The sequence below is a fragment of the Phyllopteryx taeniolatus genome, chromosome 15, assembly GCF_024500385.1.
Source record: "Phyllopteryx taeniolatus isolate TA_2022b chromosome 15, UOR_Ptae_1.2, whole genome shotgun sequence".
In the NCBI taxonomy this organism is placed as follows: Eukaryota; Metazoa; Chordata; class Actinopteri; order Syngnathiformes; family Syngnathidae; genus Phyllopteryx; species Phyllopteryx taeniolatus.
The window spans coordinates 3,237,959-3,264,160 of NC_084516.1; the positions used below are offsets into that span (position 1 = coordinate 3,237,959).

The 26,202-nt window shown below is 41.9% G+C and overlaps 1 protein-coding gene across 3 annotated transcripts in view; it reads left to right on the forward strand.

Moving 5' to 3' along the window:
- Positions 1–26,202, forward strand: part of col5a1 (procollagen, type V, alpha 1) — a 75,111-nt gene that overhangs the window by 14,703 nt on the left and 34,206 nt on the right. For all 3 annotated transcript variants that reach the window (XM_061747914.1, XM_061747913.1, XM_061747912.1), the window contains exons 2-10: positions 3,196–3,363; positions 6,200–6,413; positions 7,095–7,257; positions 18,588–18,719; positions 20,780–20,887; positions 20,953–21,327; positions 21,391–21,479; positions 22,025–22,583; positions 23,453–23,509. In XM_061747914.1, coding sequence (XP_061603898.1) covers positions 3,196–3,363; positions 6,200–6,413; positions 7,095–7,257; positions 18,588–18,719; positions 20,780–20,887; positions 20,953–21,327; positions 21,391–21,479; positions 22,025–22,583; positions 23,453–23,509 — 1,865 coding nt within the window. The remainder of the gene's footprint in view (positions 1–3,195; positions 3,364–6,199; positions 6,414–7,094; positions 7,258–18,587; positions 18,720–20,779; positions 20,888–20,952; positions 21,328–21,390; positions 21,480–22,024; positions 22,584–23,452; positions 23,510–26,202) is intronic.

Consider the following 26,202-nt stretch of genomic DNA (forward strand, 5'->3'; position numbering starts at 1 on the left):
TGTGGAAAAACAGGTGAATCAATCTGTAGTCAACTTATAGAACTAATCGGTTTAGACGGCTCTGATTCTCTGATTTACTGGAAACTGTGTGAAAGGAGCTCAACCAGTATTAACAGCGTAACATAAGCAAGACGGCGGCAATGTGAATGTGTACAGCACTACTCGCTTTTGTATCGAAAGGAATCAACACCAGATGTCATCTATTGATCTAAATGCGGGATTCCACAGCGGCTGCGTGAAAGCGTACACCGACGTGACAATTTGCCGCTTTGTTTGGTTCTGTTTGAAAGGCGGACAAATAAATACCGGCTTAGACAGTTTTCCGGAAACTCAAAGAGGCAACCCGTTACGAAAACAATTGTCGCTGTCTTGACTTTTTTTTATACGTCGCAGCAGACTTATCTGAACGGCGGATTCCGTCACGGCTGTATGAAAGTGCCGACGCGGCAATGTCCCGCTTTGGCACTGAATGGGGGGACGAAAGCAACCCGCTTACTTGCCCGCTTGTAGGGGTTGTATTAGCGGCGTCAGAGAAGCGTGACGCCTGCTGTGTGCAAAGCCGGGACAGGGTGTGAAGTTTAACTGCCAACACTCATTTCTCCCGCCATGTTGTGTCGAAAGCAATTGCCGCTGTCGGACGCAAATTTGAAAGGTAACACCACATGTCATATATTTATAATTAGAATATAATTAAATAAGGGGCTTGATATAGTTTTTAAAAAAAGTATTTCAAAACATTTTCTGCTAGCCTTTCTTTTTTTTTTTTTTTTTGGTCTTTCTACATTTTAGTCAATATTGAACATATTTGTAAAGCCCCCTTAAACATAGTTTTTTAAACCTCTGATATTTTATGTAAAATCTAGAATGTTTGTAAGTATGAAATCTAGTAAAATGTGAAATGTAGTTAAGTAAAACAAAAAAAGAAAAAACAAATAAGTTTAAGTACTGGTGGCTTTGTTTTCCTCATTTACATCACTGTATAGCCTATAAGTATATATATTTATATGTATGTATATATTTTTTTTAAATTAGAAAAATACCACCCTTTTATCCAAAACTAAATCTGTAAGTGTAGAAAAAAAAAATGTAAATGTAAAAAAAATAAAAAGTAGGACGTTAACTTCTTTTGCTGGTCTCATTGTTGCTTTTTCATATTCTTATTCAATATTTGAAAATGATTTGAAGTTGCAAACACCCCATTTATACATAACCCGCCTGCTATGTTGAGGGTCAACTTGAAATCAAAATAAATCAATCAATCAATAAATAAATGACGCAACTTCTTCAACTGGTCTTATTTTCTTCTTTTTCTAAATCTGACATTTCTGCCCCCCATTTTTGCCTCTTGTATTGCTGCCAATAAACAAAGACGTATATTCATGCAGAAATGTCCAATTAATACCCTAAAAAGAGGTATAAGGATTTTCCAATATTCACCCAAACAAGAAAAAAAAAACTAATTTGATGATGCATAATGTCCATTTACCTGTATTTTGCTGACGAAGCATGGAGTGGGTGAGCTTTACTGACACAAACTTGTGTTGCTTGTTGTCTGCTTTGCGTCACTTTCCATGATGTGGAAGCGAGAGGTTCCGGCACGCTCTCCCGTCCAGCTGTGGGAGCTCACGTGCACTTTCTCTGTTTTTCCGTGTGTGTGTGTGTGTGTGTGTGGTCCCTTCGTCGCTCCACTCCCAGGAATGTCATACCTGCCCATGGGAACTCTCCCGCAGGAACAACAGCATACTCACTTTTGTTCCGTCCGTGCCTGTTGTCTGTGTAATTTTGTGTTTACACCAGTCCCGCTTCATATAGACGCAAACCCACTCCTGGCCACATGTCCGAGGCTGGATGCTTTTGCGGGAACAGCTGTTTGAGCAGAGCGGTTTTGGCACTCCGGGGGGTCCGAGTCGGGTTGACCCGATGTGTGTACTCTGGTGGCCCCGGCAAGTGTGGTAATTGCATGTTTTGGGCCGCGGTCGTTTTAGCATTGCTTGGAATGGGATGGCAGCGAGCGTTTTGAACGCCGAAACATGACTTGTTAAAAACACTTCCCGTCATATGACTATTGTGCTTGTGTCAGCAAAAAAACAAAAACCAACCTAAAGTGAATTAAGCTCCATAAAACTGAAACACAAAACGTAGCATAACCTCATTGCTGCACAAAAACAACATTTAAAAACATAGCATAGCATTGTTGCCATTCGATGTGTAAAAATCAATATTTTAACGTTGCACAGCTTCATTGCCGTATGAAAGCAACAATTTAAAACTCAACATATTCTCATTTTAAAAACTAGTATAACCTCATTGACACTGTCTTTGTGTGGCTGCTGTCTTTGGAAAGCCCAAAACAAACAAACAAAAAAACTATGTACATTAGTGTGAAGCGGTTCAAGTAAGCTTTGGTGATGTCGTGGTAAAGCTGTGAAAATCTCTCCATGAAATGAGTTAGCATTTTACAGACCTTTTCGTGCAGCACGGTGAAAGAGTGGTTATCCTGTCGGCATCACAGTTATGGTGTTCGGAGTTCGAATCTCGTTTCTGGCCTTCCTGTGTGGAGTTTGCATGGTAACATGGCCACACAACATTTTGTTGTCTGCATAGTTACTTGAATTCCTCAAAATTCCATCTTTGCTGTTGTTTGCTCAAAATGCTAACACGAATGAGACCTAGCTACGGTCAACTAGCACGCTTACCCAGTTATCATTTTTATATCAGCCGAATGCTAACTTTACAAGGTCATGTAACTATCTGTGGGGCTAGCACACTTAGCCAGCTAAGCTAAGAAGGCTAACGCCATCCTCCTTGTTGCAACTTTTTTGTTTTGGCCAAACCTCTGATGTTACAATGCCTGTGTGGGGGAAAACCAAAACTAACCCGGATAAACGCAAGGTCTGGATAAAGTGATGTGGTCATTCGCATAGTCAATTGAACGCGTCCAAAATCCATGTTATTGTTAGCTCAAAACATGATATGCTGCTAAACTACCACGGCAAGCTCTCGTTGTGTTCAATCTGCTATCTGAGGTTAGCAGGATTTGTTTTGTGGGATGTCCTTGTGTTGCTCTGTCTGAACTACAGCTAACTTAGCAGCTAATAACGAACTTAGTTGCTAGCCACACATCAACTTACACTACAAACCTGATGACTAATGTAACTTCCTTGTGTTTTTCTCCTCTTCCTTCTTTCTGTGCAGCGGAACCAGCAAACCTCTTGAAGATTTTAGATTTTCCCAGTTTACCCGAAGGTGTCACGAAAACAACAGGCTTCTGCTCGAATCGGCGGTCGTCGCAAGGACCCGACGTGGCCTACCGAGTATCCAAAGAGGCGCAACTCAGCGCACCCACCAAACAGCTGTATCCAGGTGAGTTTAGCTTTACGCTAATCCCGTGCAGGTGTCTTGGTCGATCCCACTTTTTAGGGACTTGCTACACCGCATGGCAGTAAGGCAGGGATATAACGGCCAAACATAGCGGGAGAGCAATTTCCTTTTTTTCCTTTGTTGCCCTCCAGGTAGCACTTTTATAGGCTCCCCTAACTTCATTATTTATGTCAGCCTTCCAGCATGAACTTTGAATCCAGCTGTTTTAAGGGTCTTGAAAATTGTAACTTTTTCTTCGAACTGAAAAGTTATGTATTTCTAATAAATGTAATTATAATTAATTAACCAACTAAATGAAATAAAAAAGTAACCTGCAAATCTGTAAAATTCTTATTTTCCTACGCTTTTTCCCACTAAACTGCAGGGTCGGATTAAATATGTAAAAATATTTTAATCTGTGGGTTAAACTTCACAGACGTGGCTTTGGCTCTTCTTTTCCCATCTTCTCTGTTTTCCCTGGAGCGCCGTAATTTTCCACCGTCTATCATTTCTCTTTGCTTTTGTACTGTCATCCCACATTTTGTTTTCTTTATGAAAAAGAAAAAAATCATTCTTGGAATGATTTAGCGGTTGGAGGGTAAAATGAAGGAGAAGTGCAGTGATGTGGTTGAGATGCAGAGGAATGAACGAAGTAAAAACGCTCCACTGGACCACCGTCCGCGTCAGACGTTGGGATTGGCCTTTGGCGGACCTTTGAACTGCGCCACCGTGGCTTTCCTTCTTGTCGGCCAGCGTCTCCTGTCACGCTCTACCAAAGACTGATATTCGCTTTGAAGAAGACACTTAGCAAGAAAACTTAAACTCAGCTGAGCCACGTGCTGTAATTACAAGACTGTGGCGGGCACAATTTTGGGGGTTAGTGGATTCAATTTGGGTCGTTTTGGCCATCTGTTGGAATGAAAATGATGTTGTGGAGCATGAAAATGCAAAATCTTGAAAACAGCCTTAAAACAAACAACAACAAAAAAGAAATGTCGTATGAACGCAGCCTCAGGTGTTCGTGTAAAAACATTTTGGGCTTGTCTGTTGGTTTATATGAAAACATTCAGGAGCCTGAAAACGCACTTTGTAAATTTATACACGACTTGAATACATCGTATAACCGTAACCTTCCGCTTGCCAGCTAGCCTAACGGACTAGCCGCATAATAAAAATGTGATACAAAATCTGCATGAAAACGCTATTCTGGAGCCTGGAAACACAAACTTTTGTAAACAAAAATGCAAAAAACAATCCTAGTTTTACTACATCATTGCCGTACAAAAATGTAGTCTAAGGAGCTAGAATTACAATAAAAACATAGATGTTTTGTCTGCTTGCTTACATGTCAACTCTGCTCTGGAGCCTGGAAATGGCCTAAATACAAACATATCCCCCCCCTCAAAAAAAAAAACAACAACAACAAAAAAAGCCTTTTGCTTTTACTCCATCGTCCAAGGTTTCTAGCCTTACGATAAAAATGTTTACAGTTTTATGCTTGAAAACAGGTTTCAAAGTTTTGGAAAATGACACCATTAAAAAACTGAAAACGCTTGTTGACAAATGTAACCTTTGCCACCTTTATTCACATTGTTTTAGGTAGCGATTGGTTAGCGCTACATTAAAAACTGTTGTTTTGGACGATCGTTTACGTGACTGTTTTGAGCATGAAAACACAAACTTTTAAAATGAGTTTTCAGAGTTTTTGAAAATTATGCCTAACCTTTCCGTCAAAACTGAAATATATATATACGAAATATATAAATATACGAAGGTAGTTGTTTCTAGTCCACATCCTGAGGTACAAGCAAAGCTTAGTGTTTAGCATTGCACTAAAAAGTGTTGTCGTCTTAGCCGTTCCGTCACATGACTGTTTTGAGCAGGAAAATGCAAATGTTTCAGTTTCAGAAAAAATGCCACCATTATTGTTTCCGTCAAAGCACTAAAAAAACAATGCAAAACCTTGTTGTTGTAAAAACTACTTTAGTTGAGTCTAGTCCACGGAATTTTGATTGAAATAGCGTTACTGGCTAGCGAAACATTAAAAACTGTTCATTTATGTGACCGTTTGGACTCTTAAAATGCAAACCTTTGAAAAATTGCTTCATGAGTTCAGAAGAATGGCACCGATATCAGGTGTGAACTAGACTTAGGCGCGAGCGTTACAGTAAAAACATAAAACGTTTTGGTTCATAATGACTGTTCCTTCAAAAACGCAAACTTTGAAAACGGGTTTGACATCATTTACATGTTAAGATAGCTTTATTTGCACTAGTCCATGTCTTTACCTTCCTTTATTCCAGAAGAGAGCCTATCCAGTGACGTCACTTTATCCCATTAATTTTTCCAGAGACGCTAAACGGTGTTGGACAACACGACAAGCTCTTGCGGCGGCGTTGTGGAAAAGAGCGAGCGCAGACATGCAGTCATCAAACGTGAGGAAAGGATGATTCGTTCAAAGCCAGAAACAGTCCGTTCTATTACCTTAATGACCCAAAAAGGGCACGCAAATTATAGCGCATACTTCCCACGCCACGGTACGTCTGCTGAGGCTATGCGCAAATTAGCACCTCGGGGCGACAGAAGCTACCTCCGCCAGGGTTCGTGTCGTCAGCAGCTTACAGTTTTTCAACTCAATTGGCCCGCCTCCTGGGGCTGTAAAATCTTCAAGAGCACTCTTGTCTGACTAAATGTTACATTGTGGCAATATGCATGATGCACAGTTGTGTAATGGCAGTCTGGTATAATACTTACACATCAACATTGTTTTTTCCCCCCAAAAGTCCAATATTTCTTTCACAAAATATATAGTATAAAACGCTTTCCTTCCCCCTGCCAGGTGATGTATTCCCCCGGGACTTTTCCATCTTGGCCACGGTGAAGCCCAAGAAGGGCAGCCAGTCGTTCCTGTTGTCCGTGTACAACGAGCAGGGAATCCAGCAACTCGGGCTGGAAATGGGGCGCTCGCCCGTCTTCCTCTACGAGGACCACACAGGAAAGCCCGGACCAGAGGACTACCCGCTCTTCCGGGGGATCAACCTGGCTGATGGAAAGTAGGTGGACTGGTTTAGTGGACATTCACGTCACAGAAGATAAGGGTTTAAGTTAGAAAGTTAGCCGTTTGGGTTTAGGATTCGGGGTTAGTGTTATGATTTAGGGGCACCGAGTTTGGGGTTAGGTTTGGTGGCCTGGGATTATGGTTTAGTCTAAGGGGGAAAGCACAGGGTAGGACTTGGGTTTAGGATTTTGTGTTTGGGACTCAGTTTCAGAGTTAGGGTTACCATATGGTAGGGTTAAGGTTTGTGTTGTTAGGGGTTTAGGGTTAGTGGTTTAGGGGACGGGATTAGGGTTTAGGATTTGGATATGAGGTTAGGTTATTGTTAGGGTTATGGGGTTTGAGTTGTGGTTTATAGTTAGAGTTGGGAATTAAGGTTTAGGGTTAATGTTAGCAGGGTTAAAGACCTGAGGTGGGGTTGGAGTAAGGGGGTCGGTTTTAGGTTAGAGTTAGAGGTTAGGCTTTGGGGTTAAGGTTTTGGGCAGAGTTCGTACAGTTAGGGTCGGGTGAGAGTTTGTAGGGTTACACTTCAACCCTTCATTGAATCGTTTAATGCTCAAAATGTACCCAAGAACATATTTGAATTTGAAAGCTCACTTTAGCCCCAAAGTATAATAACCAATAACGAGTAACTCAGAAAGCGTGTGAACCGACAGCACCTCTTCTTGTTCTCTTCCAGGTGGCATCGAGTGGCCATCAGTGTCCACAAGCAGACCATCACCCTCATTCTGGACTGTAAAAAGAAGAGCGCCCAGAAGCTTCTCCGATCTGCCCACCCCATCATCGACACCAAAGGAATTATCGTGTTCGGAACAAGAATACTTGATGAAGAAGTCTTTGAGGTTGGCCCTGTTTGAGTTCTCTTTACTGCATAGCACGAGAAAACGGTAAAAACGTTCACAGTGAATGAACGCATTGAGCTGTTTTGTCTTTTTGGTGAGGCTGTAAAAAACCACTGTTGCCCATTTGAGGTTTGTGGTAGTGGGGGCCATTTTCTCTGCAGACATGTCGGTGATCAAGCTTGCCCGACGCCCGCCACCCACGTGCCATAACAGTGTACAGTAGCGTTAGCCGCGATGCAGAGGCCTTGGCTAAAGCTGGCTGTATAAAGTTAGCAGTTCCCGAACGGTCACCTGACAGTGAGATAAATTTCTGAAATGTCAGAAATTAGGTTGGCCATGACAAAACTGATAATGGAAGCATGCTGCTGATTATAGCATTAGCATTCTGTGTCACAGACAGCAGAAATTGTCTTCTTCTTGATTTGTTTTTGACGTCGATGATCTTTTGAAACTCGACTTCAGGATGTTAGCCCATTTCAAGCCCAGCTCCAATTCATCTTTGTTGGTCGTGAACGAAGAACGGTTGGCCTCTCTCGACTGGTCGCACGACAATCTGATGAATTTCGGGGAATGTGAGAAATTTGGCTGGGTATAACAAGTTATAGTGGATGCGCGTTGCTTTGTTGTCCACATACGAGAGAAAGTGTCTTCTTCCTGATTTGTTTTGACGGTCAACGATACTTCAAAACTGGACTTAACTGGACAGTCGTTAGCCTGGTTTGAGCTCAGTTCAGATTCATATTTGTTGGTTGCGACCGAGGTGCGAATGGCCTCTCTCGACCAAAAGGGAAACAGATTGCAGTGTTTTTCCAATTTTGTTGTTCGCTACAATGACAATAAAGGCTAATCTCTTCTCGGATGTTCTATTCTATTTTTAGCATTAGCATTATGTGTCCACAGATGATGGGTGTCTTTATCGTCTTTATTTGTTTTGACAATTCACAATGTTTTGAAACTAGACTACGGTCGTTAGCCCACCGCAAGCCCATTTCGGATTCTTTTTGTTTGCTCGAGCAAATGGCAGTTCCCGACCAGTCGCACGGCAATCTGAAGTACGTTATTTTGTTTATAGCATTAACATTCCGAGTACTGACAGCGGAGATGCTGCTGTTTGACAAATGACTACATTTTAAAACGTGCGATGATCGGATCACTTTCTGCCATAGAGAAATCTGATTGGCCGCAACGCAATGCTAATGTGCTTAGCATTAGCATTCCGAGGTTACAATGTGAGCTTGCAAGTTGCGGCTCGACAGGTTTGTTCTATTTGAGCATTTAAACAGTTAAGCCAGCTTTTCACACCACTTAGGACCGTTCGTACGCCGATTGGATTTATTCTTAGCTTTAGACTGGAACGGCAACAAACCAAACACAGCCTTAGCGTTAGCATTGACTTTCAGTACTAAGCGATTTCCTTGTACAGTGTGAATATGAAATGAACACGTAAAATTATAACTGGAAGCTGAGTGTTTATTTTTTGGCTAAGATAGCAAGCATCATACTGATTAAGTTTAGTTGTGCCAACAAGTTTGTGTTTGGAGCTAAAATGAAAACAAATACGGCCGAGTTACAGAATGCTGCCGACGCTTTGTCTTTTTGTGACCGCCAGTATTTACAGTCAAGTTGACAAACTGTTTTGTGGTTCTATTTCATTTGTCCAACTTTTGATTTTTTTAATTGAACACAAATGCAATGCGGTGATGCCATGATGTACTTATTAGAGAGGATACCTGATCAGAACAGGGTTTTAAAAAAAAGCTATTGTGTAAATAATTCCCTACGTCCTGTATCTCCAAATTTATCCGAAAAGCAACGGAAATTACCCTTCTTTGATTTTCTGACAAAAACACTTTTCATACGGAATACATACAACATTGTTAACAAAGATTGCCGTCTACCATTTGTCCTTTTAACTTGGGATGGTCATTGGAAAAAAATTCCTAAAACTATGGGGGAAAACTCATTTCATGGATTTGTTGTTAAATATTTCCTTTTGGGGATTAAAATCACCAAAATATTTGTTTTAAAGATAAGCGGTTCAGAAAATGTACGGATGGATTTCTGGATGTCCTGAACTCACTCGCTAGCGTGCTATAATGAACTAATTAAAGAGGATACTCAATAAGAACGCCGTCCCAAAAAATCTATTGCTTGAGCATGTGAGAGTCCCAACGGCATCGTGTCGCCTGTGTCACGCTGGTTTTGAAAAAGAAATATCAGCACTCTTGTAATTAGTAGCAGAGGCCGATCCGACATGACTGATGCCGAGCCAGCCGACCTCGCAACTCCCTTCCGCTCACGTGCACTGGAGCGTTTGAAAAGTGACATCACCCGCTCCCCACGCCACCGAGCGACCAATCTCCTGATGTTAAATCTTCCGAAACTGTTAATCAACGCCTGGCGCGAACCAAAACCAGCTTGCCATGTAAGATCTCCGGAGGATGACCTTCACATGTTTGATTTGTTACTGATTTAAATCGATTTGTTACTGATTTAAATCGTCTGGAGTCAGAAATATATTTTTACTCCAGAGCTCCCCCTACAGTTGGGTCATTGACTTACAGACATTTGCAACAAAGCAACAAAGACCTGGTCGGAATCTAAGCTAATGAATGAAGATGCTAACATCTCGAAGATTTTACACAGTGATGGTCGGCATCTGTGGGGGAAAAAAAGAACACTTTCTTTTGTGGCCTGTGGCAGATAATAATAATAATTTCATCCATCCATCCATCCAGCCATCCCAGCCAGTCCAAGCTGATTTTGGCTGAGAGGTGAAGTTCACCCTGAACTGGTAGCCAATCAACAGTACGGCACATGTACAACCCCAATTCCAATGAAGTTGAGACATTGTGTTAAACATAAATAAAAACAGGATACGGTGATTTGCAAATCATGTTCGACCTATATTGAATTGAATACACTAAAAAGACAAGATATTTAATGTTCAAGCTGATCAACTTTATTGTTTTCAGCAAATAATCAATAACCTTTAAGAATTTTATGGCTGCAACACGTTCCAAAAAAGCTGGGACAGGGTCATGTTTACCACTGTGTTACCTCACCTTTTCTTTTAACAACATTCAATAAACGTTTGGGAACTGAGGACACTAATTGTTGAAGCTTTGAAGGTGGAATTCTTTCCCATTCTTTCTTGATGTACAGCTTCAGCTGTTCAACAGTCCGGGGTCTCCGTTGTCATATTTTACGCTTTATAATGCACCACACATTTTGCAGGCAGGCCAATCTAGTACCCGCACTCTTTTACTACGAAGCCACGCTGTTGTAACGCGTGCAGAATGTGGTTTGCCATTGTCTTGCTGAAATAAGCAGGGGCGTCCATGAAAAAGTCGTTGCTTGGATGGCAGCATATGTTTCTCCTAAACCTGCACGTATCTTTCAGCATTAATGGTGCCTTCACAGATATGTAAGTTACCCATAACATTGGCACTGACACAGCCCCATACCATCACAGATGCTGGCTTTTGAACTTTGCGTCCATAACAGTCCGGATGGTTCTTTTCCTCTTTGGCCCGGAGGACACGACGTCCACAATTTCCAAAAACAATTTGAAATGCGGACTCGTCGGACCACAGAACACTTTTCCACTTTGCATCAGTCCGTCTTGGATGAGCTCGGGCCCAGAGAAGCCGGCGGCGTTTCTGGGTGTTGTTGATAAATGGGTTTTGCTTTGCATAGTAGAGTTTCAAGTTGCACTTACGGATGTAGCGCCGAACTGTATTTACTGACATTGGTTTTCTGAAGTGTAGATGAATTGAAGTTGGAATGGTTTGAATCGGTGAAGAATTGTGGAAGGAGGTGGTAAATGCGTAAAGTTTCTCTTCGTTTGAGAATTTTATTCGGAAAATGTGGGAAATTCCGGAATGTAATATGAGTTCCGTACGTGTCCTGAATGAGCTGAGCATTTTGAAGATGGAATGGTTTGAATCGGTCAAGAAATGTGGAAGGAGGTAAATGTGTGAAATACTTCTTCATTTGAGAATTTTACTGTGAAAAATGTGTGAATCCGGGTAACGTGGGAATTATTGGAACGTTGAAAAGAGTTCAAGGTCATCGGCACGGGGAGTGAAACTGTCATAAACCGAGGACCTCTTGAATTGGTTTTAACCAAACCAAATTTTGATAGAATTTCAAAGCTCCCGTTGAACCAAATGGACTCGCAAGTACAGCTGGCTCGGATCAAGTGGTGGCATCTCCAAGTGTTTTAACGAGGCGTAATTACCCAGGAAGGCCAAAAGAGACGAGCGCACTGTGGGCTGCAGTTGTTTTATTGGGAGTGACGCCATACCCAAACCATTTCAATTCCAACCCCGGCTATCGGCAGCTCGACTCCCGGCTGTTGCCGTGGGAACGGGGCGATATGTTTTTTTTTTTTTTTTTTTTTTGCTTTAAAAGCCTCCCCCGCTGCTCATCTGCCAGTTTGCTGGCGGGACAGACAAGACTCCCCGAGAGAAAATGGAACACTAAACGGTATACTTTCCACACCGTTCTCCGCTTGCTCCCTTCACACCTTCGACATTTAGTCTGATCCCACTTTTTTGTTTTTGTTTTGTTTTTTTTCGTCAGCGCCACTTACCGAGCGCATGTTCTGACGAGAGCCTTTAGCACAGGGATTCTCAAACATTTTGGGTCCGGAGGAGAAATGGTTCGAAAGAACTGCTCATAATTTTGACGCCAATGAAATATAAATACTATGCGTAGCCCTGAAATAGCAATTAACCCTTGTATTATGTTGAAATTTTTTTTTAATTGATTATGTTGCGGGTCATTTTGACCCGTACTGTGTAAATCCACTCGAAACAGTCAAAAAATGGGTCAAACCAATAACAACTTTATTTTAGATTGTATAAACATTTAGAAAAGAGACATGCAATACATGTTTAATTCTAACACTATATTTAAGAACAATTTAGTTAAAAAGTTGCCTATTTTGAAGAAAAAAAATTCAATGTTACGATAACAAATTCATATTTTGGAGAAATAAAAGTAATGTAATGAGAATAAGTAATACATCTTGTCAAGAAATAATAAAGTCGGCATCTTTACAAGAGCGAAGTCTTTTTTTGGGGATAAAAAGCTGCAATGTTATGAAAAACAAATTTGTATTTTTAACAGAAAAAAAGTTGTCATTTACGAGGATAAAGTAGTGTTTATTTAAAGAAAAAAAATGTCAATCTCTACAAGTACGAGGACGTATTTTGTCGGGATGAAAAATCCTAATCTTACGATAACAAATTTGTACTTAAGAGAAAAAAAAGTTGTAATGTTATGTGGAATTGTTTTTTTTTTTTTTTTAAATTAGTTGTCATCTTTACCAGAACAAAAACACATTTTGTCAGGTTTAAAAAAAAAATCATAATTTCACAAGAATAAGTTGGGGTTTTTTTCAAGAGGAAAAAAAAGACAATCTTTGCAAGAATAAAGACAAATTTTGTCAGGATAAAAAGTTCTAATGTTACGGTAAAAAAGCAAAAAGAAAAAAAAGTTTTTTTTAGAGAAGAACGGTTGTAAGGCTACAAAAATTCATTTTTATTTTTTTTCAAGAACAAAAGTTGTAACATTTGCAGAAACAAAACCATTCAGAATTAAAATTGTATATAAAAAAAAGTTTGAGTGTTTTGAGAACAAATTTGTACTTTTTAGAGAAAAAAATGTGTAACGTTATGATGTTAAAGTCGTGTTTTTTCAAGAAAAAATGTCTGTTCTTTAGAAGAACAAACATATTTCTCAGATAAGAATTTGTGCTGTCACAAGCATTCCCCCACCAAAAAAACACAAAAAAACTAAACATAGTGTGTACAACAAGGTAAAAGGTAAAAAGTTTTAATGTTAAAGTCATATTTTTTTTCAAAAAAACGACAGCTTTACAGGAAAAAAAACTTCTTTTGTCGGGATAAAAAGTCAGTTTGGCAAGAAAAAAGTCATATTTTACCAGAGTAAAGTTAATACTGTGATTTCAAGTCAAAGTTTAGCAAGGGAAGAAAGTCAGATTTTAACAAGTGAATTTAAAAAGTAGAACTTTATTCTCATACTATTACACCTTTTATTCTGGAAAAGACTATTCTTTAATAAAAATAGGACAATATTCTCGGGGGGAAAAAAATACTCCCTTTGCTCTTGAAAAAAACCAACATGATTTTATTCCTGTAATATATATTTTTTTTAAATGACCATTGTCAGATTTATGAAAAAATACATCACAATCATATAAAAGCTTTTAATTTGTTAACTGTATAATGTTTGTTTTATTGGTCCCAATACTGTATGTACGCACTTTTGTAAATGATGACATTTATTGCAAATTATTTCGTAGACACCCACAGGAAAGTTGCTTTCTTGCGTGAATATTTGCTAAGTTAGCATGTTAGGCATAAAACCTCAATGTACATGTACATGTACACTCAGTGGTGGTGAGGCAGTTGTGAAACAGTGCTACTTACCCTAAGCCCTCCATCTTTGGTTTGTGGTTTGGTTTCTCAAGTGGATGTCGTGGTCAGCGGGACAAACGTCCATAAGTACCGTCTCGGTAACTCGTCACGGTGCCGCCGCCTGTGCCGTTCAAAGCCAAAATTAGCACCTACGTAGGAAGGATTGTGCAATCCCTTCACCTTGTGTTTATGAAACATGCTAAAAAAACAATTCAGTTTGCTATAGGTCAACATATGATAAGTAGTTCAAGATATGTAAAAAAAAAAAAAAAAAAAAAAAAAAGTCTAAATTTTAGTGTGGTGTTAGTGGTGAAAAGGCAAAAACTTAAATACAAAAAAAAGAAAAATACTGGTACCTTTAAGTGTTCAAGAAAATGTGACAAATGTTTTTTGTTTTTTTTTTACATTAAAAAAATGAAATTAAAAAGTGTGATATCTTGTAACTTGAAATTCAATCCTGTAACTAACATTTTAAAGTAATAGAGACAAAGTTTTACTCATTTTTTCTTTTACATTTAAAAAAAAATAAAATAAAAAGGCATGATGTCCCATAACATTCACCTTTATTTGCAATTTTAAAAACATATGTGCCAAATTTCATTGTGATTATTTCATTTAAATTGTCATATCATGGAACTTTTTAATTTACTAGCAGTTACATTTTTATTTCTAATTGTAAAAAATTAGCATAGCATCTGCCTAGATTTAAACTGTTTCTCATAACCTTTTGATTCAGACTGTGCTTTTTAAAAAAAAAAAAATGTTTAAATGATAATAAAATGTGCAGTGGGCTGCAAATAGCCCCCAGGGCAAATTTTCAACACCCCTAGGTTAAGGTTAAGCGGAAGGGGAAAGGCCATGCACGGGGAAGCTGGTGAACAGGGGGGCTGCGCACATAAAGGCAGTCTGGAAAATGTGATGATCTTGCAGCTGAGGTCAATCTTGGGATGGTCGCAACATGGCACGACATCATCCAGAAGTTTCTATTGGTACTGCCGACTGCGCGGCACGGTTCAGGTGGAGGAGCTCCACAGGATACGATCTGGAACCCACACCTTGAATATAGCATATTTGCATCACATTTGTCTATACTGTACACCTTAAGGTACCATATTTCCATCATATTCAATAGCTCTACACGGCTACTGTATCATTTACATCATATTTCATGTATATACACCATTAATGTACCATATTGACATCCTATTTAACGTAATGCACCTCTAATGTAATGTTCTATATACTGTACCTTGAATGTACCATATTCACATCATATTTAATGTACACACCTCGAATGTAGGCCTCCTCTGTTTAATGTGATCTGTTTCCGCTGCAGTCGCACGCGCAGATATCACGTTTTCCCTACTTTTGGAGGAGTGTATTGTAACTCAAGCGTCAGATTCTCTCAGCATGGGACGGTTAATGGTTCCACTAAAACATGTTTATTGTCCTTAAACGTGTCATCCATGTGTCACATTTTTCCATACTTTTGGGTTAGGGAAGGGAATATTTGTAAGGACTTTCCACCAATTAAGACGAGTTCCCTAACTGGAATCAGATGTTTGCTCCCTTTTATTCCCTCAGTCAGTCCTTCACCACCTCAGCACTTTTCAGCGAAAAGCCAAACACGCAACCGAGGGTGAAAAAAAAAAAAAAAAAGGACGGGAAATGGGAATATGGTCCGGAGAGACGCGGGATTAAGTTCTTTAGCAGAGGGGTGGGAAGCGTGGTTCAAGGCGGCAAAAGTACTCACACTCTGTACTTAAGTAAAAGTACAGCAATTTCATTTATATGGCGCCAATTCACGAGAGAAAGCTTGCTCAAGGCACTGGAGAACAATGGGCACAACAACAGCTGACAGATGTGTAAAAAGAAAAAAAAAGCACTTATTCAACTCCTGTACCTAAATAAAAGGTTTTTTTGGTTTTTTTTTAAAGTACAGACTCTGAGCACAAATACTGACAGGCAAGTCAATTGATATCGTGACAATTTACAACAGAACGTTATCTCGAAGCAAAATCGAACGACGGGCTCAACAACAGCTAAAGCTTGTGTACAAAGAGACGGTAGATGGAGAGGTACTTGTTTAACACCTATACTTGAGTAAAAGTAAAAAAGTACAGACTCTGAAATGCACTGCAAATGTATTTATGTAAAAAAAAAGAAAACATGCTTCACTGCCAATTATAGACAATACCCGTTAAAGATTTATGCCATCAAAACAACGTGTTCCCATAGCTTTGCTAACGTTGCGAACTGACGAACAAATAAATGCTGAATTAGCTCACGATAACAACTGAGAAAAATACACTTTATCGTATCTTTTTTTCAGATTAGACAGAACATTTTTGAATGCCGGAAGCTGACGTTTTTTTAGACTGACACGAGACACAATGAATTCCCTACGAATTAAGTTTAAGTTTCTTAAATAACATCACGGACAGGAAATAGCTCGCGTTTCTGAATTTGTTGTAGCCGTCGTTACTTGCTCCCCGCCTCACGTATTTCCCGTCTTCTAAGTTTTAAGATCATAAAAGATCACAATAAATCAAGATCTCAACTCAGCTTGACTTAACCTTTTTCCATGTCTTTTTTTATTTGTGGCGTCGCAACTCGCAGAGCTTGAAGAAAAGTCTATTTAGATCAAGAAAGGAGAAGAAAGTACATCCCTGAGTTTTAAAATAAGTAAAAGTAAGAAGTCGCCAAAAAAAATTAGTACGCTAGTAAAGTACAGATACCTGGAAAACCTACTTAAGTAGATCTTGACCATTGGTGGTTAAGTGGAGACGCAGGAGTTGTCCAAAAATCAAACATGCCATCGACTCACAAATAATCAAAAACAAAAGGCAATAGGTGGGAGTAAGCCGCAGGTACTGTACACATAAAATTAGAAATATAGTTAAGTATTCTCGTATAACACAGTATTAAAATTAAATGAGAAACAAATAATTGTACGAAATTCAATTTACTTGGACTGAATCATTGTAAAGTTACATTTAAAAAACGTAAGTGAACAAACAGAGGCATCACATCTTTGCCAGGGACCCACATGTGGTCCACGGACCACAATTTGAGAAACTCTACATTAAAACGTCAACGCTTGTGTTTTTTTTTTTTTTTTGCGCGTGCGGTGGCTTATGTCGCAACACTTTGTTGCACAGCTTTTAGAAAAACCGCAAATCGTGAGAGTGCAATCCGGAGGGCTCCGGTCCAAAGAACTCAGTCCAGCCTGAATAGTTTTGGGTCGAGTTCAGGCAGGGAGACAGATGTTTGGCTGCGTCCTTCAGGGGAGCTCCCTCCCGCCCCCACCTGGACACAAGCGGAACAGTACCGGGTCCAACAAGGATTAGTTTTGTTTCCCCCCCCCCCCCCCTCCTATTTGCATATCAATCACGGCATACGTGCCATATTTGATCAGTGAGGCTCTTTTGTCAAACTTTAGCGACTACGAAACACGTGTAATTATATCACAGTTACTTTTATTAGATTTAGAACCATTCTACGTGAGTTTTCCACAGCCTGACAGAACAAAGGCCAGGGAACGCGGTCACGTTGTTCTCGACAACGCTGCGAACGTTCCCCGACCAAGTGTGAGCTCATTGCGAGCGCCGAGATCCCATCGTCCCTTCAGAGCGCAGCTGCAACCGGCCGCCTTGCCAAACGTAACGGCGAAACCGACTCTTAAATCCTCGCATATCCCGAAACGGAGACATGGTCACTGGACCGTTTCTCAGCTACTTCATTCCTCCCGTACTCGGAGGAAGCGTGGGGATTTGTTTTCTCGCGCCCCAAAGTAAACGACAGTGATAAGCCAAAGACAGAGCAGGAAACATCATTTTCCCTCCCGCTCTGAGGACTATTAAAGGATCACAAGGTTTTAGTGCTCAGTGTGTTGTTGCTGCAAACCGACACTAAAACTGGCCTTCAAAAACAACAAGTCATGAAATGAGGAACATATTACTTAATTTCTGCACAATGATCTGCTAATGGAACAGGAACATTCGACTTGGCAAGATTTCTCAAATCAAGTCAACATTAGCTAGCCCAAAACTACTGGTTATACGAGCTACGCTACCTGTGTACTTCAGATTCAGATACGCATTTAACATAATTATTTTTTTTTTTCGTTAAAAATCTTGATTGGAGATTTGAACAGAATAAAGGCCAGTTTTTGCAGTGCACAGCGCAGGACGAGGGGCCTAATTAAAAACACCAAACATGGCAGTCCATTCCCACAATTGTGCCTCGTTGTTCCTGTCCCCCCCCCCCCCCCCCCCCCCGTTTGTTTGAGCTAAGTTGATTCCGTATTGGAATGATGTGCGATGACATCACTGCATTTGGAGCTCCGATGAGAACATGTTTGGACAGAAGCGATACAGTGTGTGCGTTAACACTCCGAAAATTGTAGCACACGAACACACGCACACACACACACCCAGCTCCCCGTGTAGCCCGGGGATCCCGCAGCGCCTCCGCGTTCTTTTCCCTTCTCTCGCCTTCCCATCGATCTCACCCCACTTGTCAGCATTTTTTCTTTCTTAAATAACCGTTTTACCGCCCACTGGCCAGCCCTCCATCCACCCGCCCCCTCCACGTTGCTATACGATCTCCTTTAAATCAAACTCCTGCAGGTCTGCTCACGCTACGCGCAAACCTTTCACCGTCACCTCCGAGGCATAAAAGTCTTCAAAAGGCGAGAATCGTATGAAAAACAAAGGGGGAACTGAAGGCTCTGAAGGTGAAGCCAGGCCCTGACCTAGTTTGTGTGCAGATGTTCCGCTTTGTCCTTATTTGTTGAAGTCCCTTCGCCCCTCCTGCCCTTGTTTGTTTAAATGCATAACTTGGTCGTCTCGCTCACTTCCTGTTTCTCGCTGTTTCCAGGGAGACATCCAGCAGCTAATGATTGTAGCAGACCACCGCGCCGCCTATGACTACTGCGAGCACTACAGCCCCGACTGCGAGGTGGCCGTGCCCGACCAGCCGCAAAACCAGGACCCCAACACCGACGACTACGTGAGTTGTCACAATTTCCGTTAGCTCTATCGTCTCGTTTCCGACTCTCAAGTCTTAACCTTCAAATTTCATCCCAGTCCCAAGTTACAGTCACAAAAACCAAGCCAAGTCAAGTCAAATCACGACTTGGATTCAGCAAGTCGTACTATATGTCATGTTTTGACTTCAAGGACTTGAGAATTACTTTTTGACATTTGGGACTTAACTCCCACCTCTGCTAAATGCCAAAAAGAACAAAACAAGATAAAACAAGGCCAGACACAATCGTACCTTGTGCCCCTACTATTCCTCCCTAAAACATTTTCGAATTGCCTATAGATAGTACAAAATGGCAGCAAAACAGGACAAGAAGCTCCTCAACTCACTGCAAGAGAATTCCTTGGCATCAGGATGCCACAAGATGGTGCCAAAGCAATACTTTTATATTACACAAGACTGGCCTGAGCACAAAAACTGTGGTAACTTCCCGTTATTGATGCCCCCCCCCCCCCCCACAAAAGGTTTATAATTGCCTATAGGTGCCACCAGATGGTGGCAAAGCACTACATGAAGCTCCTCAACTCACTTCAACATAGTTCCTTGACATACCCAGTAATGTATGCCCCCGCAAAAGGTTTATAATAGCTCACAGATGCCACAGTATGGCGACAAAGCACTACATGAAGCTCCTAAAATGTGATTAACACAGTTCCTTGGCACCAAGATGGCGCCAAAGTAATACTTTTATATAAAACAAGGCTTTAGCCCTCAGCATAAAATTGCAGCAATATTCACACATAAACACTTGTATCAATCATAATGTACAACCAATACATGACTGTAAACTAAAAACAAAGCAGCAAGAAGACATTAAGACATTTTAAATCTAATCTTGATGAGAAAAGAAAATAGAAAATGAAAAAAAAGAAGTTACATGTTGGTTAATGGCAAATAATAAATGTAGCTGAATACATGCACAAGCGGTGAAGGCAAAATGCGATCAAAATTTGGACATGCGTGCTTTTCATAGGACATGCTTTATGATATTCCAGAAAAAGAACCCCCAAATTCCAACCTATTAGGTTGAGTTGAATCCATAGTCGTTTGCAACCGTCCAATCAGACAAGAGCACTTCATTTTCACTGACGGAGCGCATAGGTTAATCGGGCAATAGGTTGGGTTATGATTTTGATGACGATGAATGGCGCCTGTCCGAATCTGAGTTCCTGCCTCAATACGTGCCGCCAATCAACCGTTACCTTGCGAGGTGTTAAATGAAGAACATGCACTTGACCTTTGAGTGTTAACACGTTCGCTGAAAAAAAAAACAACTGCGGAAAAAAAGTCATTCCTCATTCAGTGGGGTTAACAAGTTGGAACAGGGGCGTCCGCTGTACGTTTCTACAAGTCGAAGGCATTCTTCTGTCTTGATTAATGGCGCGCCAAAACCGGAAATCTACTATGCCTATATCAACAATTTAAACTGTAAATATACGACAGACTATGATCCCGTAACACTAATTTCATTTCAAAATATATCTTGAATTTGACTGTCAAGTTAAAACAAAACAGATGTAAACATTGCATATGTAACAAAAACAATGTTCAACCAAACCATGTCATTTTGGCGAACAAAAGTCAGCAATCTTAATGCTAACATAATGTGGAACACCATAGATGGGCTAACAAAAATTAACATAGATGTTATGATAATTATTAACCACCAAACAACTGCTACTGTAACACCCACAACAATGCTCACGGGCATATATTCTCTCTGCTCTGTGGGAATAAAGACTATTACAGGAGACTAGTTGGGGACCTTTTCTTTTCTTCCAGTAGCGCTCAGTGCTGCCCAGCATGTTGTGGCACAAGGTAGTACTGCACTGAAGGCATGCAACTCTGAAGTCAGACTTTGGCACCATCTTGTGGCATTTTATAGCACTACAGAAAGCACACCCAAAAAAAACGTGAATAGGTGAATTTGTGAATAGACGGGGGTTCGCTTTTCCACAACACCGGCTTTCGGATACGAGTGCTTAATAGCAGACAAGCTCTCATCATCGCTGTTGATGATCTAGAACACAGAGGAGGACAGCTACTATTATGAGTACCCCTACTACGAGGATGTGGACGGAAAGCCCCTCGAGTCAACTTCCGACAACGAGGAGACAACTACTGAAGTCAAGGTAGTCGATCAATAAGTGGGTCACTGAAATACGTTGCGCCACGACAAATCTGCACTGCGTTACAGGTGACGGACGGGGGTACCCTGGCGTCCAAAGTGGAGGAGGTCGTGGGAGCCACTGGCACGGGTGGCAAAGTCATCTCTTCGTCTTCCAGCTCGGGTTCGTCCTCCAGCAGCTCTTCAGCGAGCGCCACTGACGATGCTGGCGCGTACGATGGCTACAACACCTACGAGACCTACGAGAACTACTACGACGAGCTGACGCCGTCACCTGAGGCCGACGGCTCTCAGCGCATCACCATCACCAGCACTGGCACCGGCGATAAACTGGACCTGGGAGCAGTGGGAAAGGTTGACCTGGGTGCAGGAAGTGCAGTGGAAACCAGGCTTATCAGTGGTGGTGGTGGCGGTGGATCTTCCATCACCATTAATAAAACAACAGTAGGTGAATCGCTTAGATGTGGACACCAGTATTTCTCGGGTTAATGACTTGGGTTTTCCTAGCTTGGAACTGCCTATGGCGACTACGGAGATTACGGCGATGGGGATTACGGTGTGGACAGCCACGTGACAACCAGTGGAGGCAGCAGCAGGTAGGGGCCTCGAAATCACATGACTTCACTCATGTCAGACTTAGGTTGCCGCTTTTAGGACTTGGGACTTACTAGGATAACATTTTATGAAAGACTCAACTTGACTTAGACTTAAAGTACATGACTTGACAAGTCTTGCCTCTTTATTAAAAATATGTGCTTATGGTAGTACAACTGGCGCAAACAGAGATACTGAATGCAAAGTAGGTAATTGCAAATATATATTATGACTGAGCAAAATTGTATGACTTGACTTATGACCTGATTGACCCATTTAATGACTTGACTCATTTCATTTTTGCCACAGTAACTTGGTACTAGCTCGAAACCTGAAGGTTCGGACTTGAATGTGATGAGAGATACAGAGTGCAAAGTGACTAATGTGCAAATACATGTGACTCATTTTGAGATTGTATGACTTATGACTTGCTGAACCCAACAAATTACTTGATTTGATTTGCCACAGTAAATTGGCACTTACTTGAAGGTTGAAGACTTATGTCTTGCACATATGTGACTTACTTTCACCTCTGCGCAAATCCCAGCCGTACAGTTAACATCGGCGGTGGAGGCAGCAGCGGCAGCAGCACCATCCATCTTGGCGGTGGGGGCGGCGGCGGCGGCGGCAGCAGCATCAACCTCGGCGCCGGCAGCAGCGCCGTCGACCTCGGCCTTGCCGGTGGCGCCCTTGACCTGGGCGGCGGCAGCAGCAGTACCATCGACCTTGGTGGCGGAAGTAGCAGCACCATCAGGCTGGGCGGCGGAGGCAGCAGCAGCAGCATAGACCTCGGTCTTGGAGGTGGTAGCAGTAGTGGCACCATCAACCTGGGCGGTGGTGGTTCCGTGTCAGCGGGAGGCTCTTCCACAGTCGGGGGCGGATCGGCCAGCGCAGGAGCCGGAGCCGGCGGTTCCATCGCCACCGGAACCGGCCTGGGCATTGAGGGTGACGGGGACTACACGGACCTGGACATCTTCAAAGAGGAGCACATCAATAACTATGACGATTTGGATCTGAATATTTACGACGACAACTACGACGACCTGGAATATCATGACAAAGGTTCCAAAGTGCTTCCCGCCGAAACCAACGAGTATTATGGACAGGTAAGGGAAAACTGAATGCAATGGCAATGGGGGAGGGTGGAAGAGAGATGAAGAAGAAAGAACACGCAGAATGAAGTGGATGGAGGAAAGTGCGGTCACAAGTTTAAGTTAAGGAAAGGCTTAAGACAGCGGGGGACAACGTTAGTCGAGGAAAAAAAAAGTAGCAGAAGACATTGGGACAAAGTTCGTAAAAGACAAAACTTGCAGAGTACAAAGCTAGAAGAGGACATTGAGACAAACCTAGTAGAGGACAAGGTTAGTAAATGACATTGGGACAACACTAGTAGAGGGCGCGGGGACGAACCTACTCTAGGAAAAAGCAAGTGACAGGACTAAGGTAGTAGGGGACAAAGCTAGTAGAGGACCAAACTAGTAGCAGATAAAGCTAGTGAGGGACAACACTAGTAAAGGATAAAGCTAGTGAAGGACAAAGCTAGTGGAGGACAGCATAGAGGATACTGGGACAAAGCTAGTAGTGGACAAAAGTAGTAGAGTGAAAGATAGTATGGGACAAATCTAGTAGAGGATAAGAGTAGTAGGGGGAAAAAGCTCGCAAGAGGGACAGCACCGAGTGGAAGGTTTGGAGATAAAGCTCGAGAAGGCAGATTGAAATGGTTTGGACAGGTGCAGAGGAGGGAAACTGAGTATGAGAAGTAGAAAGATGCTGGCAAAGGAGCCACCAGGTAAGAACCAGAGAATTAATGAATCTGGTGAGGGAAGACTTGAAGAGAGTTGCAGTTAGAGCACAAGATGCTGAGCACAGGCAGAGGATAATGAGGGTTAGGCTCAAAGAAAAAGATGGTGGACAGGATTTCAAAAGGGAAGGCGGGAAAGATGACGTGTGGCTGACAGCAGCGTTTGCGTTGCAGGTCGATGGCGTTCGCGGCGAGAAGGGAGAGAAGGGAGAACCGGCTATCATCGAACCTGTGAGTAAAACCACGCAAAGGTGGGGGACTCTAATGACTTGACTTGACTCCAGTCAGACCTAAGTTTGAAAACCTGCATTCAAAAGGTTTCAAATTGTGTGCTAATCTGCAACCCACCAGTACGCTACGACGCGGGGGGCAGGAGCCCCCTCATGAAGCAAATACCATAAAGGGAGCTCTGAAGATTCTTACGAGAGATTAAGATTCTTCAAGTACTTTTGTTTTTGATCAAATTGGGAAAAAGAAAATTGGGACAACGTTGGCAACTCAAAAGAGACACAGCTACATCTATCTATCGGTCACTATAAAACCAACAAAGACCTACGTTAACTTCCGTATATTCCGATTCCGATTGTTAAAATTGTATTTATCAATGTGGGGCAATTAAGGATTTAGCTAAACGATAGCTGGTCAAACATAAACCAGGCTTCTTGCCGTTATGCGTTAAAATTAGAGATGGGCGCTCGAGTCAATGTTACTTGGACTTAAGTCGATTTGAGTCACTCAGTGACTTGACAAAAACGAAGACTTGAGAATCAGATCTATAGATAATTAATAATTACTCATCTGATCTTATTGGTTTTAAGAAGACCAGATATGCAGGTAAGACTGCATTAACTGGCTTAGGTCTTGACTTGGGATAACCTGTGACTTGCCCAAGACAAAATGACTTGGGACCTGCTCCAGACCTGAAGGCTAAGACTTAAGACTTACTTATGACTTGCACATATGCAAAGTAGATCAAATGTATATATAATCTACATGTTGTGACTGAGCGAGATTGTATGACTTGCCGATGACGTAAAGATTTGACACACTTGAAATTTAGTGGGGACTCGACTCGACTTGCTTGATTTCTTCCACGGTAACTTAGTAACTCTCTTGAAACTTGAAGGTTAAGACGAGCAACTTACTAATGCACATATTGTGACTTACTCCCCATGCATATGTAGCACGTATGGATGTTTGCATCTACCATCCGTATGCACTCATCCAGACACAAACTGTTGGTGGACTACCACCCGGGAGAGGCCGTGGTCATCGGGACGACAATGTAAACATTTGGAGAAGAGCCATTTGGGGCTCGTCAGTCATGTGTAAACACAGCGCGGGCTGTGTCTAAACACTTAGAGGACGCAATGGAGAATTCCCTCAAAGCTTTTCGCTCAGAACCTAAGCCGCTTCACTCCCAAAACAAATGTCAATGAGTATACACTGCGGCGTGACGGAGCGTCTTGGTATTTGCACTGACTGTGTGTTTAGCTTCTTCGCCTTCCAGACAATAGACGGATGTCGGCTTTCAAGAAATTAAATACAGGGTGATTGAAAAGTAATTCCCTATTTTTAAGTACTTGTAATCTATTTCTGAACTATAATTCTTACAAGAAATGAACATGAGAAGGAAGTGTATTGCATGGAGTTTGATTTAAAATTCGAGGGTTTCTCAAGCCGCCTGGGAACTGATTTCACAAGGAACTCTTGTGGGATGGAAGACATAACTTCTCGTATTCGCCCTTCAAGTTCTTCCCAAGTCGTTGGTTTGGTAGAACAGACTTGCTCCTTTAATCGTGGAACATACACAAACAAAATGAGAAAAATATGGCAACATATGAATAAATTATAAGTATTGTAAAAGAGGGAGTTTCCTTTTCAATCACCCTGTATAAAATAAAAAGGTCGCGTCCACATTGAACAGTTGCCCACCCCTGCTGTGTGGGTACGAAGGGGGCATGCTTGTTGCACGCTAATATGCGCCGCCCCAGCTACAGCTAACGCGGTTAAATACGACGGGGAGCCGCGGAGGCTAACGTTTGCTTCAGCATAAGTCGCTAATCATCGCCTCCGTGGCAGCGAATAAGCTGAAATTTTCACAAATGGAGGTCGAGGAGTAATTAACAGGAGAACGACGGAGACGCCAATTATTAACGGTTATGATTATACAGTAATGATTACGTTGTGCAATGCAACAGTATGCTAGCAGTATTCCGGAAGTGAATTTCTATACGTCGGCAGCTCTGTGGTCATGACCATGAAAGCAATTTTACTACTAATTGGCAAAGTAATTTCTTTCGGCGTATCGGTTTTCGGCCTCGGGTTCCTCATTTTTGGTTTGGGTGAGGAATTGTCATTTTGGTGCGTCACTAATCTGGAGGAGAGGCTTTTTTTCCCCCCCCGCCAGGTTTGTCCTTCAACATCCTGAAAGAGTGGGCACACCCTCTTCACATTGTCATCTCCAACAGTATTTTTCCTTAACTTTTTCCTTCGTCACGGTAGAACTGGCGAAACCCCTTTTAAATTGTGGTCGCCAACGTACCCCCCCAACAACATCCCGATGACCCCATCGTGCTGTGATCGTCAATAGCCGTCGTTTCCCCAGACTTTTCCCAATAGAGTTGACGCATCCTGTCCCATACTGCGCTATATAATAATGATCTGACCACGACGTCATTACACATTCAAGTTTGCACACCCTCCCTTGAGGGTGCTCCTGGAGGGAATCCCATGCCGCAACCGTGCACTTCTCGTTCGAATACACCCAAAATGGTCCCACCACAAACCTGGAGTTGACCCGACGCGCTTGCCTGAGCGTGCACGTACGCGTCGCCTCTCAAATGAGTCATCCACGGCGGTGCGCGATATGGTGCGCCATGCATTGCGCTGCACCGTAGGGCTTTTTCCCTGCTCATATTAAT